Raw genomic sequence first — 15,618 nt, forward strand, 5'->3', positions numbered from 1 at the left:
ACCCCTGTTGCCCCACTGAAGCACTGTGGGGCGGAGATGTGCCACCCCCCATTTTCCCAGGCACACTGACTGTACACGGGTTCCCAGCTGCAGAGGGAGAAGTGACACAGAAAGGAAGGGTTAGTGGTACATGCGTTTCCTTTCCCAGGAAAGCTGCTCAGAGCCTCAGCTGGTATAAAACCCACTGGAGCAGCCTTGGTGCAGGGAGTGACTCAGTGCGATGGGTTTGGGCAGCATTTACCAGAAGTGTGAAGAGTCCGACCGAGTGGAGCTCAGGGGACAAGGGGCAGAAATGGCGTGTGGAAGGGCAGGTAACTCCCAGGCTGCAATAGTGGGGAAATGCCACAGCCCTTTCCTCCCAGTCAGCTGACTTCTTCATAACTGGCTCCGATCCTGCAGGCCTCTCGCCTCACTGAAAGCGAGGGCTGGGCAGCGGGTGCAAGGTCCACAGAACTGGGCCGATGTGCAGAGCTCCGCCGTGAAGGGAGCCTATTCTCTGGAAGGGGATGGAGTCGGAGCTGAGGGCAGGTAGATTAGATGCTGGTGTAACTGTGTGTTGGTCCCAGGATGTGAGCGGGAGACAAGGTGGGTGAGGTAACATCTGTTCTTGGACCAGCTTCTGTGGGTGGAAAGGCCAAGCTTCTTCAGGTCTGGAGAAGGTAAACAGCATGTCCAAGAGTTCAGTCTGTCCACAGTCCAGTCTGTCTGTCTGCCGGTGTTGGCTGGGGTGGGCACAGCTACAGGTGGCAGGAGTTTGTTCAGGGGTCCCTCCTCCCCTCTCAGCCCGACTCATTCCTGTCTTTTCTTTCCCCCAGCACACTTTCTCTTTCTCCTCCTCCTCCTCTCTCTCTCTCTCTCTCTCTCTCATTCAATCCTTTGTTTTCCTAACATACTTCCCCCACCGCCCCCGCTAATTCCATGGGTCACTGAATCTCTTCCCCCCACAATTACAAGGGCTTGTGTGATTTAATTTGAATGAAAAGGAAAACAACGTCGTTAGCTCGATGGGGTGTATTGGAGAGGGAGAGGGAGGGCATATGGGCAGAGAGAGAAGATTTGGCACCTCCCGTGCACTCAGCGCTGCTGCTGGTGGTGCACAAGTTGCTGATCAGTGGAGCCTGTTATACACATTAGTCCTGTAGTGGGACTGGGATCCCACGCGCCCCATAGGACCCACTGCCATAATAGTGGGAGCAGGTAAAATGGACTTTGAGGGCGAGGTTGTGGGGGGTGGGCAGAAACACCAGCCTGCGGGAATTTGGGGCAAAACATTAAATCTCTCATGAGTTTGATGTCAAAGACTTTCAACAATGTAAAGCCAGTTTGTTTCTTTTCTTAATAAATGTTTTAAAACGTAAATGTGAGAGGGCTAGAAAGGGATTTGATGTCTATGCTAACTTCTTTTCAAAAGTATTTTTTACATGGCTTAAGCAAGGTCTGTTTCATTCTTTTAGTGGTACAAATGTAGCTGAATTCCATTTATATCTCCATTAACTGACTGTCGGTTTATTGGCTGGTTTGTTTCAGTAGCACGGGGGGAATCTCTCTCTCTCTCTTGTGAGATTTGCAGGATCTAAGGTTTTTGCAGCTGGGAGCAGGATAAAAATACAAGCAGCATTGCGGGAGCAGGTGGGAGTAGGTATACGGGACAGGAACAGGGTTAAAAAAATAGTCCTGCGCAGGGCTTTAATTCACATCCCAGGTCATGCCGTCAGCAGCCTTATCCCCAGTGCCTTTCCCAGGCTCAGAAGTGCAAGTCCTGCCAGCTGTGTTTCAGATCCAGAATCCTGCTGACCAGGCAAAGCATGCCTGGGATGTGCAATGGGAAGGTGTCACGTGCTTCCTGGGTACAAACAATTCTGCATTTACAGCAGATTTTCGGTTCTTTTCTTCCTCTTTTTTACTTTCATTCCTGGGAAGCGAAGAAGCATGGTGTGCGGGGCAAAACCGGGAGGCAGCTGATGTGGAGGTTGGAGACACAGCTGCTTCCTTCCCTTCCGCAGCTCCCTGCTGACAGGAGCCCAGAGGGCTGGGGTAGGGGGTGGCAGGAGGGCACATTCTGTACCAAGGGCTGGTCCCTACCTGGAGGGGGCTGCAGTGGAGGGGACAGAGGCACAGAACAGGGTGCAACCTCCCCAGCTGGGTGTCTTCATGGCGCATAAGTTTACGGGCAAGATGGCAAGAGTCTTGGAGGACAGTGCCCAGGAGATCTCAGGGCATGGGGAGAGGAAGCCAAGGAGAGGGAACAATCAGCCATCAAGAGGGGGTCACAGTTTGAGCAGGGTGGGCAGGGGGAGCTGTAAGCAGAAGCCTGAGCCATGGAGCTGTGTTCTGACAAGGGAAGCTAGTCAAAGGGGACAGAGGAGACAGGGGCAGGGAGGGTAAAACACCAGGGAATCATCCCAGCATCTTGCATGCCCCGCCTGGTTCCCCACATGGGACTCCCAGGAAATGGGATTCCCTTACTGCAAGGGCAACGGAGGAGGGGATGGAAGCCTGTGTAGGTGTGTGGGGAGCAGGTGGAGATACGCTGGAGACAGATGAGCTAGAATGGATGGGAGAGGCTGGGTGGAAAGACACAAAATCACGTTAAAATTGGAGCTTGATTTCCCAGCCTCTCGGGGTGAATGTCCCTGTGTGCCCGGCGGTGCACAGAGGTGCCTGACCCCAGAGGCACATCCATGGTGGTGACAGATCATCGCCCTCCTGCCTTCCCCATGGGGCAGGGCCTCGTGCTCTAACCATCTCCTCTCTGCTGCTCCCTTTCAGGGAGCTCCTTTCTGCCGTTCCCTAGGGGCCTGAAGGAGGCGGCAAAGTCCATATTAACCCTTTACGTCCTGCACGCCATTTCATTCGTGTTGTGGGCCGTCCTCCTCATCGTGGTGATTGCGAAGTGTGAGTATGCCGGCACGTGTTCAATATGGGAACAGTGGGAAAGCCCAGGGGTGACATCCTGACTCCATTAAGTCAGTGGTCAAACTCGCATTTGCTTTAACGTGGCCAAGATTTCACCCCGTGTCTCCCTCCCTGTCAATGGCCAGCATCAGATGCTGCAGGGGAAGGGGTACAATCCCCCGTAATGCACCGCCCTGTGCCACAGCACTGCTAATTGTAAGACAAGGCTTAACAAGTCAGGCCTCCAGCTCACAGCGGTGGGGCCCTTTCCCAGGGCCTGCAGTGTGAGCAGGGAGGCATTGAGGTTTGATGTTTGAGTCTATCCCCATGAGCAACAAGCTAGTACAGTGTGTGCTGGGACCCCCTCTAGTGGCAGCACCACACAGGATGATGGCCCAACTACTGCTGCCCACTAACGGAGTTACTTCTATAGCTCAAGTGGTTAGAGGTCTTTGCAGCAGGGATTAGGCATGCAACCCCTCCTGATGGACCCTGGTGGGAGCAGTTATGCACAGCTGCCCCAGCGTTGCCAACTCCAGGGGGTTGAATTAAATCCCCAGCTCCTGGAGTCATGTGATTAGATGAGACTCTCAGCTTTCATTAAGAAAAAAATAGAGACTGTTTCTAGTGGCAAAGAAAAGCCTGAGAAAGTGATGTAATGACTCAGGAACCAGAGAGCAAAGAAAAGGAATCCAAAATGTAATAGTTTTTCAAATCTCAAGGTCTTTAAGCCAATCTCATTATTATTATTATTATTTTAACATTCGGGGTTGCCCAGACTGCACCAGGGTACAAGTGGTTCAGAGAGGACTGGGAGATTGTCTCCCCCAGTCGTAAGTGAGTAGGGAGAAGCTGGAAAGCAGAAATGCAGCATAGCTCCCTGGGCTGTGAATCCAAACTGAAAATTCATCTCTACTCTGAGTCCCCCAAAACCATATAGACAACAGCTGGCATCTGTTCCTCTTTCTAGACTCAGCGATTTCCAAGGAGCTGGAGCAGATGTGGACTGATCAATTGGTGCTGAAAGCCAACGGTAACAATTCAGCTTCTTCCTGGGTATCCATGCGCTGGTATTACTGTTTTTGCCCCTTTGACCCAAGCCAAAATCTGAGGTCTGGCTGGGTTTATTCCCATTAGGGGGAGCAACTGCTGCTCCCAGGCAGGTCTGTTCTCACTGTGATCTTGTTTAGTTACCCAGGTTCTGTTCCCTCGAACACAGCAGGAACTAACATAGAATCATAGAAGATTAGAGTAGGAAGGGACCTCAGGAAGTATCTAGTCCAACCCCCTGCTCAAAGCAGCTAAATCATCTCAGCTAAATCATCCCAGCCAGGGCTTTCTCACGCCGCAGCTTAAAAATTTCTAAAGATGGAGATTCTACCACCTCCCTAGGTAACCCATTGCAGTGCTTCACCACCCTCCTAGGGAAAAATTTTTCCTGATATCCAACCTAGACATCTCCCACTGCAACTTGAGACCATTGCTCCTTGTTCTGTCATCTGCCACCACTGAGAGCAGCCTAGCTCCATCCTCCCTGCAATCCTCTTTCAGGTAGTTAAAGGCTGCTATCAAATCCCCCCTCTTTCTTCTCTCTTCCAGACTAAACAGTCTGCACAAATGCAGAACAAAACAACAGTCCCTGCCCCAAAGAGCTTCCAACCTAAATATTGGACAAGGGCCTAAAGATGGAGACAGGCAAACAGATACCGGGGAATTAGAAGGAACCAGGACGTACCCAGCCTCTCATGGTTTTGGTTGCGCCTCGATTAACTAATTAACAATCTGATCTAAAGCCCATCGAGCCGGATGGAAAGACTCTGTAAGGGGTTTCCTGCTGCAGCCCCTCTGCTTTGGTCCCTCTCTGGCAAACAAAGGACTCAAAGACCCTCCAGCTTGCATTAACCAGTGTGTTTATTTACAAGGGGCCCGTGAGTTCCCCACCGCCTTACAGTGTCTTGCTTGGCCACCAGTCTCTGGGACTGTTCAGGATCCAGGGAGTCAGGCAAAGCCTCCACAGCCCCATCCACGCCTTCCCCTCTCTGCTCCTCCCACTCCCCTTCCCTTCTTGGCTGGCATGTAAACCCTCCTGGGTCAGCTGGGCAGCTGCTGCCTCTTGCCTAATCAAGCCTGGGCAACTGCCCAGCTAACCAGCTCTGCTGCCCCTCAGCTATTTATGCTGGCGTGACAGGAGGCTGGCCAGGGGGTCAGCACCCAGCACCCTGTTACAGACGCCCATTCTCTGGAATGGCATTTGGATCAGGCTTTATTTAACTAGCCCATCTAGAGCAGGGAAGTTTGCACCCTGGGAGCTCACAGATTCACGGAGGTTCCGGCCGGGAGTGTTCTGACCCCCTGCATGACCCAGCCCCGTGTAGGCCACCCTGCGACTCTATCTGGAGCAGTGCTCTCAGGGGGAGAAGTCAAATCTGTTAAAGGCTCCGGGTGACGGAGAATCTGCCCCGCTCCTGGAGACATTGTCCCGATGGTTAAATGCCGGTGCAAACTGCTCATGTAGACGCGTTGCACTGGTGCAAAGCAGGTCCCGCTCCAGTGCATCTCACCCTGGTGACTTACCACAGGGAATGGTATTGTGCAAGCCTCGTGCCTGGTGTGACACGAGTGCAAATTTCACTAGTCTAGAGGGGTGGTCTGTTCTCTTGTGCAGAGGTGACTGAACGCAGGCTGGGCCTCCAGGATGTTCTGTCCTGAGCCAAATCTGTGCATTACAGGGCAGGATGCCTGTGAGGGACAAGTGTCCAACGCCGTCCAGCCATCGTGGGTTAGATCTTCCAGCCTGCTTTCCTAGGCTCAAAGTCAGATAACTCGTGCAGGGAAGATGGCGGGTGTCCAGAGCAGATGACCGGGTCACTTTGGAGGGGATTGGGCGACCGTCTAATAGAGCAGGGCCTGGTCCATTAGGAAGTGGATTCCTTCAGTTGATGGTTTTGATCAGGCTTCCTCTGAAGAGCGTCCAATTTCCTTTCAATCTCGCCAGTGAATGGCCATGTTTCAGTCCCACAGGGCCAGAGACTGACCACTGAAGCTCTGGATTTCCTCAGCTTCAGCTTCTCGACAGCAGGGTGTCCTAGCTGTGAAAGACGTTCTTGATGAGACGCCCGTTACGGACTAGTCTAGAGGGACCCTAACTGATCTCGCTAACGGGCTGTCCCCTAGGCCGGGCTGGTGGCTGTCTGTGGGTCTGAGGGAATGAGCACAGGGCAGGATATAGGGGCCCCTAAGATCTCACCTTGCCTCCCTGCGCGGCCTGGGGCAGCTCACTCCCATCTGGAGCCTCACTGACCATCAGGGCCAAGGGGTGGAAGCAAATCCACCCGTGCACGGCCTCCCTCAGGGAAGGAAACCGGAGCTGGGTGGCCCGTGCAGACCCGCTGTTCTGGGGACCACGGCCCTGCCCCAAGACACAGGTGCGAGGGCGACAGATGGTTCCCAGTTCACCGGGCTCTGTCTTTTCCAGAGTCCAATATGGCGAAGCAACTGGAGATGCTTCACTTCAACCAATCCACCATGCACAATACCGGTACGTAGCGGAGCCCCCACGGATCCATAGCCTGACATCCCCTCTGTGACACCCCCCCTCCCGCATCCTCTCGTCTCACCCCTTTGCCCTGCCTCGCTTGTCCTCCTCACAAACTACCCCCACATTCCCTGATCAACCCCCCCACCCCTCCCCGAGGCGCCCCAGGAGTGTGATGGGCTTTGTTTGTCTCTCAGAGGCGGAGCTGGCCGCGGAGCTGCTGAGGCTGCAGTCAGACCAGACCACGCTGAGAGTGGAAGGTGAGGCAGGTGGGTGTGTGGAGCAGGCCGGCGGCAGGAAGCTGAGGTGGGGCTGGAGAACCCCAGCGCTGGGCAGTCCTTGGCAATCGGGGATTTCCCCCCTACCCCTACCGGGGTCAGCCTGAGCAAGGAGCGTTTGTGATTCGTCCCCTAAGATGGCGGCACCAAGGCAGGAAACCCACGGCCAAGACCTGCCCTTGCTCCCCAGAATAATTTGGGGCAAATGGGGGAGGGGTAAGGAATTGGGGGGCAGGGCTCCTAGGAGGGGAGGAGGCAGGATTGAGCTGAATAAATTTGACCCTGATGAAAAGTTCAGGTCCAACTAGAGTGTCTGGCCAGGTCTCCGGACCCTAATGATGGTATCGGACCAACTGGGATGAGCTCGGTGCCTCCCGCTGCAGGGAAAGGGGCCCCAAATCCTGGTGTTTACGATCTGCACACAGCTGTGCCAGGCACCTGCTGCTCAGGCTGGGTTCTGGCAGCTTCGGACGTGCAGAACCCGGTGAGCGCCATTCTAGGCTCCCAGAATATTTAAAGGGATACGATCCTATTCTCGTACACGACCGTGTGTTGCATTTCCAGTGTTCGGGGAGCTGGCCAAAGCGAAGCAGGACAGGGACGACATCAGGGCCGAGACCTACAAGATCCAGGATGCTGCAGAGAAAGGGAATGGTGAGATACACACCAGCCTCCACTTGCTTAGATTGTCAGCTCTTCGCAGCAGGGACCGTCTTTCTGTTCTGCATCTGTACAGCGCCTAGCGCAGTGGGGGGCTCAATCTTTGGGGGCTACCACAATACAGATGGAAACACTGAATAATTCCCAGCCCCTCGAACATCCGGGGCCTTCATAGTCACTCATTGCCTCTGACGCCATGCTCACCCCATCTCCCCATTGCAGTGCTGGAGGGTGCTGTGCTGCAGGGAGTAGGATGGGGGGCTCTGTAGGGGGCGCTCTTCCTTCACAATCAATGCTCCCCACAATGGCCCAGGGCAATCCTAGGGGTGCTCTTCCCTCTGAGTTATATGATGGATTGTGCTGAAAGATTCAGTTTAAGCGAAGTCTCGGTCTTAGCTATCCATCCATCTATCTCTTCTCAGTAGCGAAGTGTCTAAAGGCCTCAGATGGTGAAGAAGCACTGGAATGGGTTACCCAGGCAGGTGGTGGAATCTCCATCCCTGGAGATTTTTAAGGCCCAGCTTGACAAAGCCCTGGCTGGGATGATTTAGTCGGGGTTGGTCCTGCTTTGAGCAGGGGGTTGGACTAGATACCTCCTGAGGTCCCTTCCAACCCTCATCTTCTATGAACCTGCTGGAAAACTCACAGAGGAAACAGTGATTTGTTCCATCGGGAAGTTACTGAGAATTTGCTCCACGTTTGGATAATAATATCCCCCCATTGATCAAGGGCCCCCAGTATCCAGCAGTGCATAACCCCAAGGTCTGGACAGCAAGGGGGCCTCACACCTGGACTGATACAGCAGGAGGTCCCATGGCCTGTTCTGGTATGACAGGAGATGGACGAATGAACTTACTAGATAAACCAGTGGTTTGTGCCAATGGGACAAGAGGCAGGGGTGGTCTAGCTGGCTCACAGCTTGTTCCAGTCCAGAAATCCCTGTTTTCTCTCTGTGACGTTGTGGAGAAGTGACAATGTGCACCTGAAATTGCATAATATGGAATGTTGTTGTAGGATAAGTGTCAAGCAGACATGGCTGATGGGTGTGTTGTGGGTCAAAGCCCATGCTAGCTGCATGGTGACATGGGGGCTTCAACTCCTGGGGAGACACCCCCCCAGACTGGTCATCTGGAATGCTGGAAGGGGGTTGAATTTGAAGGGTCAGTGGCTGGCTCCCGAGGAGTGAAGGAGCAGATCAGAGGTTCAAGGAGCTACTTTGTGATCAGGAAGGGAAGCATGGCTGATCTGACATAAGATTAGACTTTCCCTTGGTGAGTAAGCAGTAGCAGGGTTACACAGGGCTCCTGTTATTTTTTTCCTCTGGTTAAATGAAAGTTGAGTGGTTTTTCAAACCCTGTGTCACACAGAGCTGTAGTCAGTGTGGCCTAGTGGTCAGTGCAGGTGTCTGGCCTAGTGGTTGGAGCAGAAAGAAAGGGCAGAGCTGGAGTGGTGGTCAGGAGAAAAGCCTGTGGTCAGAGTCTGGAGTCAAGAGTTCAAGGACTGGGGCTGGAGCAGAGCAGGCAAGGGCTGGAACCAGGGCCGGACAGGAAGCAGGTCTCCCGTGGACTGCAGCGGGAGTTTCATAGAGGCCAAGGCCAGAAGGGACCATTTCCTGTATAAGAGGCCATGGAGTTTGCGAGTGCTCAGCCCTTCTGGGAATCAAATCAATGCACTGGAAACATAAGCTGGATTCTGATCTTGGTTACCCGTGTGTAAAACTGGTGTGACTCCATAAACGTCCGTGCCATGACTATGGATTTACACCCCCACCAAAGAACCCTGCGGCTGCAGATGTGGAGTGTGGGCACGCTGGTTGTGGGGGCTGCTGGGGACGAAAATCCCTCCTTTGGCACAACAGGTATTTGGCTTGTAGGCAAATCAACAAGTCAGTAACATAAGAGGTGCTGAGATAATACAGTGGTAGCTGTAGCTAGGCAGATGGGTGCGAAGGGAGCTAGATATCTAAGTAATGTAGCCAGAAGGGCATGTATGGAGCGACAGAGTAGGGATAGCTGCCTAGTGTGTACTGGTGATGGATGGACGCAGAGATAGATGGATTCACAACAAAAACTTGGTTAATGCTGAGTTGAAGATGCCCATTGGTATCTCATGTCCTTCCAGAACATCCGATTGAGCACAACTCAAATCTCTGGAAGCCAGCCAACACAGCAGTAAGGTACATGCCCACACAGCTTTAACTCTGCCCGCCTGGAGCTGGCAATAGTCGCTGGCCAGGATGTGCATGCAGGGCAGTGGCCTTCACTGTGTGAAGAGTAGCGGGACTGGATGGGGGAGGTATTAGCTGGAGCGGTTTGATGGAGGTGTGGTTGCAATAGGAGGAGAGCTGGGTTGAGTCCTGCCTGGTGTGTGATCAAAGGAAAGAGGCTCATGTGCACCAGGAGGGATGCAGTATTATGGTGCCAATTAGGGGCTGTGGGGCAGGTGAACGCCCACCACTCAAGTTTTTTGTACTTGTTCCAAGTTCCAGAGGTAACAAAGCCAGAGGGGTCATGGCCCATCTGCTTTTAAGCAGTGGCCCCCTACTAAATCAGTTCGGCTGCTGCTGGAGTGGTCCTGGAGAATTGCTCCAGCTGCGTGGTCACAACACCACTGAAATTTGACCCGGTGGGGTGGCCGGCCCAAATGATGCTGTGACCAGGCACAAGGGGCATCTGTTCCAGTGTGGCGGGGCACAGAATAGTCTGCAGAAAACTCATCTCCTGGGGGCACCAGCTCATGTGCTGTGTGTGTAAGAGAGAGGGGAGACTCTCTGGCCGAGGAGACTCAGGATCCCTGTGGGAGGAGGGCGTGGGATGAGTAAGACCAGAAATGGGGTCACTGCTGGGGGAGACCACAATGTGTCTCCCTCCTCCAAGAAATAACTGAATTGGTGCCACTGATCCAGTCTGCATCATTTCAGCACTGAATTGTGTAGGTTGTGTCCATAGCAGGGCACAGGGGTCTGCTAGCCATGGGGATTATCCACAGGGAGGTGGACAATGAGAGAAGGCTGTGTGTTTAGTGATGGGGAAGTGCAAGGTAGAGTTGGATGTTGTGAGTTGTGAGGAAGGGTGAAGAGGCTGTGAACTTTAGCAAGCATGGGGTTGTTACTGGGGAGGATGATCAGTCTGGAGTGTAGAAAGCTCCTGACTAGCACAGTTCACCTGAACACAAGCTTTGCCTTAGCAAAGAGAAGGTATTAGACTCTGTATGACGTGTGTCAGGTGCTGTGCTCCCTGCATGGTATGCTGTGTCTGTGCAGGCAGAGTGTGGATGCATGCTGTGGGCATAGTGAGCCATTGCTTGATGAGGGTAGAGTGAAGTTGTATTAGTGTGACCTTAATGCTGGTTTTCAGAGAGCTGAGATGTGCTGAACTCAATGTTCTGGGAGGGCACAAGGCACCACCTGGCCTCCAGAGCGCCTCATTAATGAAGATTTTTTCCCTAGTTAGTGTTTTAAACAGAATGAGAAAAGTTTGTGGTAGGAATTAGTGGGCATTTTGGCGGTTGTAGTTCTCACTATGACACACTGTGGTGGCTAGGTGATAACAAAATGACCTAGCTTGTATATAGTGTTTGTCATCAGTAGATCTCAAAGAACTTTACCTCATTATCTCCATTTACAGATGGGGAAACTGAGGCACAGGGCTGTGTGGTGATTTGCCCAAGGTCACCCAGCATGACAGGGGCAGAGACAGGACTAGTCCCAGTCCAGTGGACTCTCCATTAGGCCACATGGTTGTTACGTGTTTCTTAAGTGCTCCCCCCTCCTCCTGTACATCTTGATATAGCGGAATGGGCATAGGGGCCATGCTTTGAATTGGTTTCCACCTGTCATTGCTAACAGGGCAGGTGAGAGGAATCTCATCCGTGACCTGCGGCCCAAAAGCTTGAAAGTTTGAGTACATGGTGGTTACAGTAACTTTCAATGCAGTTACTGGAGGGACAGATTGTACCTTGGTTATGTAGCCCGAGCTCCATACAGAGCTTGGCCTCTCACGCCCCTACCCACCACTGGTTGGGCCTCCTGCCCATGCTTCAGCCAGGCTTCCCCAGCCATGTCCCAGGCCCACCCAGTTCACCTCCTCCCCCAAACCTAAACCTGAATAGAATAGAGTATCGGGGTCTGAACTTGTTGGAAAATCCAACCTGTTAGCGTGGGAGCTGAGCGCTGACACACCTGTCCCACCAGCGCCACTCGCCTGCTTAAAGCTGAGCCCTGGCTGAAATGCTTTCCGGGAGCAGGACTTGACTGAAGGAAACTCCCGCGGTACCTGGCAGCTGCCAAAAGCATTTGCTGGTTTATCCAGGGTGGGAGCCCCTAACACCTCTCCCGCCCCAGTCATAGAATCATAGAATGTTAGAGTTGGAAGGGAACTCAGGAGGCATCTAGTCCAACCCCCTGCTCAAAGCAGGACTAACCTCAGTTACATAATCCCTGCGAGGGTTTTGTCAAGCCACAGCTTAAAAACCTCTAAAGATGGAGATTCCACCACCTCCCTCGGTAACCCATTCCAGTGCTTCACCACCCTCCTAGTGAAAAACCTTTTCCTAATGTCCAACCTGGACCTCTCCAACTGCAACTTGAGACCATTGCTCCTTGTTCTGTCATCTACTGCCACTGAGAACAGCCTAGCTCAATCCTCCTTGGAACCCCCTTTCAGGTAGTTAAAGGCTGCTATCAAATCCCCCCTCATTCTTCTCTTTTTCAGATTAAACAAGCCTAGTTCTCTCAGCCTCTCCTCATAAGTCCTGTGCTCCAGCCCCTCATCATTTTTGTTGCCCTTCGCTGGATTCTCTCCAACTTGTCCACATCTTTTTTGTGGTGGGGAGCCCAAAACTGGACACAATACTCCAAATGTGGCCTCACCTGTGCCGAATAGAGGGGAATAATCACTTCCCTCGATCTGCTGGCAATGCTCCTACTAATGCAGCCCAATATGCCGTTAGCCTTCTTGGTACCCAGGGCACACTGCTGACTCATATCCAGCTTCTTATCCACTGTGACCCCCTTTTCTGCAGAACTGCTGCCTCACTCATTCATCCCCAGTCTGGAGCTGTGCATGGGATTCTTCTGTCCTAAGTGCAGGACTCTGCACTTGTCCTTGTTGAACCTCCTCAGATTTCTCTTGGCCCACTCCTCCAATTTGTCTAGTCACTCTGTATCCTATCGCTACTTTCCAGGGTATCTGCCACTCCCTCTAGCTTAGCAGCTAAGGCTGCTTGATGGCCCCTCAAGGAAACTCAAATGTACAATGTATCCAGTGAAAGAACCCAGGGGCTGCACCTTATGAATCATCAGGACATGTAGGAAAATGCAGATAGGCAGGGGACTCTGAGGCTTTTCCATTCCATGTAACATGGGTCTGTGTTTGGGACAAAGGAAGTAGAAGCCTCATGGCAGAAACTATAAAAGGCAGCTGCACCATCTCCATCTTGTCTTCATTCCTGCTCCCTACCTCTCGATCAAATTATCTACAACTGAAACAGCTAAACAAAGGGCGGAGACTCATCCAGGGACTGGATGTACATTGTACACGCCTACAAACTCCAGTACTGCTAAGAATCTGATATATATGGACTTTGAAGTCAGTTGTATGTATCTGATTGCTTCGATCATTTAACGTCTCTCTTGTTTGTTTCTTTCCGTTCATAATGAATCTTTAGTTTTAGTTACGAAAGCATGGCTGGCAGGGTGGCATTTTGAGTAAGATCCAAACTTATATTGATCTGATACTGTGGCTGACCCTTTCGGGATCAGGAAAACTTTTGGTAAAGGTAATAGAGTTTTAAATACCTTATCTCTTTACTGGACATAGTTGTTGATTGGGAGCCAGAGACTGAAATGCAAAAAAGGGGGCTGTGTAACTTCTTGTTTTATCTCCTTGAGAACTAGCATGGGGAATCAGGAGCACTGTTTGTGACTGGTTGGTGAATCTAACTGCAGTGTTAGCCACCAGTTCTGGGAGAATCTGCTCTACTTTCGCATCCTGCCCTGACCTGGGCATTTTCAGGCACAGATGGGTCACAACGCTAAAAATAGCCATGTGGGCATTGCTTTGACACTGCAGCCTGGGTTGAACGCTGAGGTTAGAGTAGGGGGCTGGGAGTCAGGATTCTTGGGTCCCTTTCTTGGCTCTGCCAGATTCCCTGCCTGGCCCTGAATTGGGTTGTTCTGGGTTTTGCTTTTTAGATTCTGTCTGCGGCCAGTGCCCACCGGACTGGATGCGGTTCCAGAGAAGTTGTTACTACTTTTCAGAGTCTACCAAAACCTGGGCTGATGCCGAGGCATTTTGTTTGGCGTACAGGGGTCATCTAGTGATTGTTAACACCAAAGAGGAGCAGGTAAAGCAGCTTGCCACTCTCTTGGCATACAGGGCAGTTACCCAGCGACAGAAGCCGTCTTACCCTGGTAATTCCCAGCGGATGGGACCCAGGTGACCTGGGAGCCGGTGAGATTGACTGTGCCTGTCTCTTAAAGTGTGGCTCTTTTAAAGATCGCCAGATTTGTCAAAAACCACGAGCGAAAATTGGTTTCAAAAGCAGCCCAGAGGTCTGCAGACCACAACGGGCCACGTGTTAACCAACCCACCATAAGCGCTGAGGACAACCCCGGGCTAATATTCCTAGCGGAGAAATAGCAGCGTCATTGACACCCGGACACGTGACAGAAAACCACCCAAACCAAAAGCCTAAATAGTGGGGGGAAAACCTGCGAGAACCAGAAAATATAAGAGGAAGGGGACAGGGCTTGAATTGGCAGCTTGTAAGGACAGGTTGGGAAAAGACATCCCCTTGCAGCCTTGGTACAGGGAGAGGGACTAACTCGATGACCACTCAAGGTCCCTTCTGGTTTGACATTTCTAGGATTCCCCAGGGAGTTTTGACTGTTTCTGTTGGGAGGGGAACTGCTGGTTTGTTTTGAAGAGATCAGCCTGACAAACCTACATGAAAACCACCCTGAACCCCAATATCGCTTGCCCCCCGTATCCCAAGAGCATGATTCCTCCATGCACCCATCCCCACCTCCCTGGGATCTCAGGCCCTGCACCCCCATTCAGACCTTCTATTGCTCATGATTGAGACTGCACCCCCTCATTTCATGAAGCAGCTGCCCACCAGCCAGGAAAGTCCCTCAGTTACTGCTGGATTTGAGGGGTGACATATCTTTGGTATTTATGGGACCCCCCCTTACCATAGTACCTGAGCACCTCATTCTCTTCAATGCCTTTATCATGCTAGCACCCTCAGGGGTTGCACTATCAACCAGGTGGGGGAATTGCAGCACACAGAGATGCAGGGACTTGGCCAGGTTCATGAGTCAGTGGCAGAACTAGGACTAGAACTTGGGTCTCTTGAGTCCCAGACCAGCACGCTGCCCACCAGGCCATGCTTTCTGGAGCTGGCAGAGCTCATGGCCTGCCACCCAACCATTTTCCCCCTTAGTCTGTTCTTGTCTATTGCAGGCCTTCCTGATGGTGAACCGCGGGCCATCCCGGGTGTACTGGCTGGGGTCGACTGACCAGAAAATGGAAGCGCAATGGCACTGGGTGGATGGCTCCTCTTTGACCTTCAGGTAAGTGGGATGAAAGGCTTTATGCCCCCTGCCCCACCCTCCGCTCCCTGCTGTGGTCTCTATGGGGCTCTGTCTTCTCCACAGCTTCTGGGGCACGGGGGAGCCCAATGACAGCCAGGGCGAGGACTGTGGCAGTATGCACACCGACGGGCGCTGGAATGACAGAAACTGCCACCACACCGACTACTGGATCTGCGAAAAAGTCTGGCTCTGCTAGTGCCTGGCTGGGCTGCCGGCCCCCTGCCGTCTGTGAGCAATGGGCTGATCGGCGGGGCCAGGCCCTGCCTCCTGCAGATCACCCTGTCCCAAACACTGTAGTACAATGTGTTTGCTCTGCCTGGCAGACGACACTTTCTCCTCTTGTCTGGGGTGAGGGAGGGTTGGGAGTAACGGAAAGTTACCAGAAAGCAGAACAAAAGAAGCAGGAGTCTAGAAAAGGATTCGCAGGGGTGGGCTTTCTCAGGGCCAGAACCAGTTTGCATCCAATTAGAGGCTGGTCTACACATGAAAATTAGGCTGACATGAATAGGGGCAGTTTAGCAACCAGCCTGGTGTCCAAGGCACTGCCAGTTATTGGGGTGGACTATCAATTATTCAGCTTGCTGCTTTTAGCCATTTTTAGGTCTCTGTTGGCCTAACAGGCAAACCCAGAGAGGGGGATTTAGACAATGAGC

General features: G+C 52.4%; 1 protein-coding gene across 1 annotated transcript; it reads left to right on the plus strand.

The window, feature by feature from the left end:
• The first annotated feature begins 106 nt into the window (after nucleotides 1-106).
• LOC137163251 (C-type lectin domain family 4 member G-like) lies at nucleotides 107-15,349 on the plus strand. The gene is made up of 9 exons (XM_067563427.1): nucleotides 107-311; nucleotides 2,770-2,895; nucleotides 3,866-3,928; nucleotides 6,371-6,433; nucleotides 6,628-6,690; nucleotides 7,273-7,362; nucleotides 13,562-13,713; nucleotides 14,835-14,944; nucleotides 15,029-15,349. Exons 1-9 carry the CDS (start codon nucleotides 221-223, stop codon nucleotides 15,159-15,161), a joined length of 891 nt encoding a protein of 296 aa, XP_067419528.1. The 5' UTR covers nucleotides 107-220; the 3' UTR covers nucleotides 15,162-15,349.
• Nucleotides 15,350-15,618: the final 269 nt, after the last annotated feature.

The sequence above is a fragment of the Emydura macquarii genome, unplaced genomic scaffold (genome assembly GCF_026122565.2).
Source record: "Emydura macquarii macquarii isolate MOO-44397 ecotype Brisbane River unplaced genomic scaffold, CSIRO-AGI_Emac_v2 contig_2485, whole genome shotgun sequence".
Classification (NCBI taxonomy): domain Eukaryota; kingdom Metazoa; phylum Chordata; order Testudines; family Chelidae; genus Emydura; species Emydura macquarii.

What these genes read in the sequence shown, in the direction of transcription:
- LOC137163251 (XM_067563427.1), top strand. Translation starts at nt 221, where the DNA reads ATGGGTTTGGGCAGCATTTACCAGAAGTGTGAAGAGTCCGACCGAGTG. An exon ending in AATGGCGTGTGGAAGGGCAG is followed by an intron (nt 312 to 2,769) that starts GTAACTCCCAGG and finishes GCTCCCTTTCAG; the next exon opens with GGAGCTCCTTTCTGCCGTTC. An exon ending in CATCGTGGTGATTGCGAAGT is followed by an intron (nt 2,896 to 3,865) that starts GTGAGTATGCCG and finishes TCCTCTTTCTAG; the next exon opens with ACTCAGCGATTTCCAAGGAG.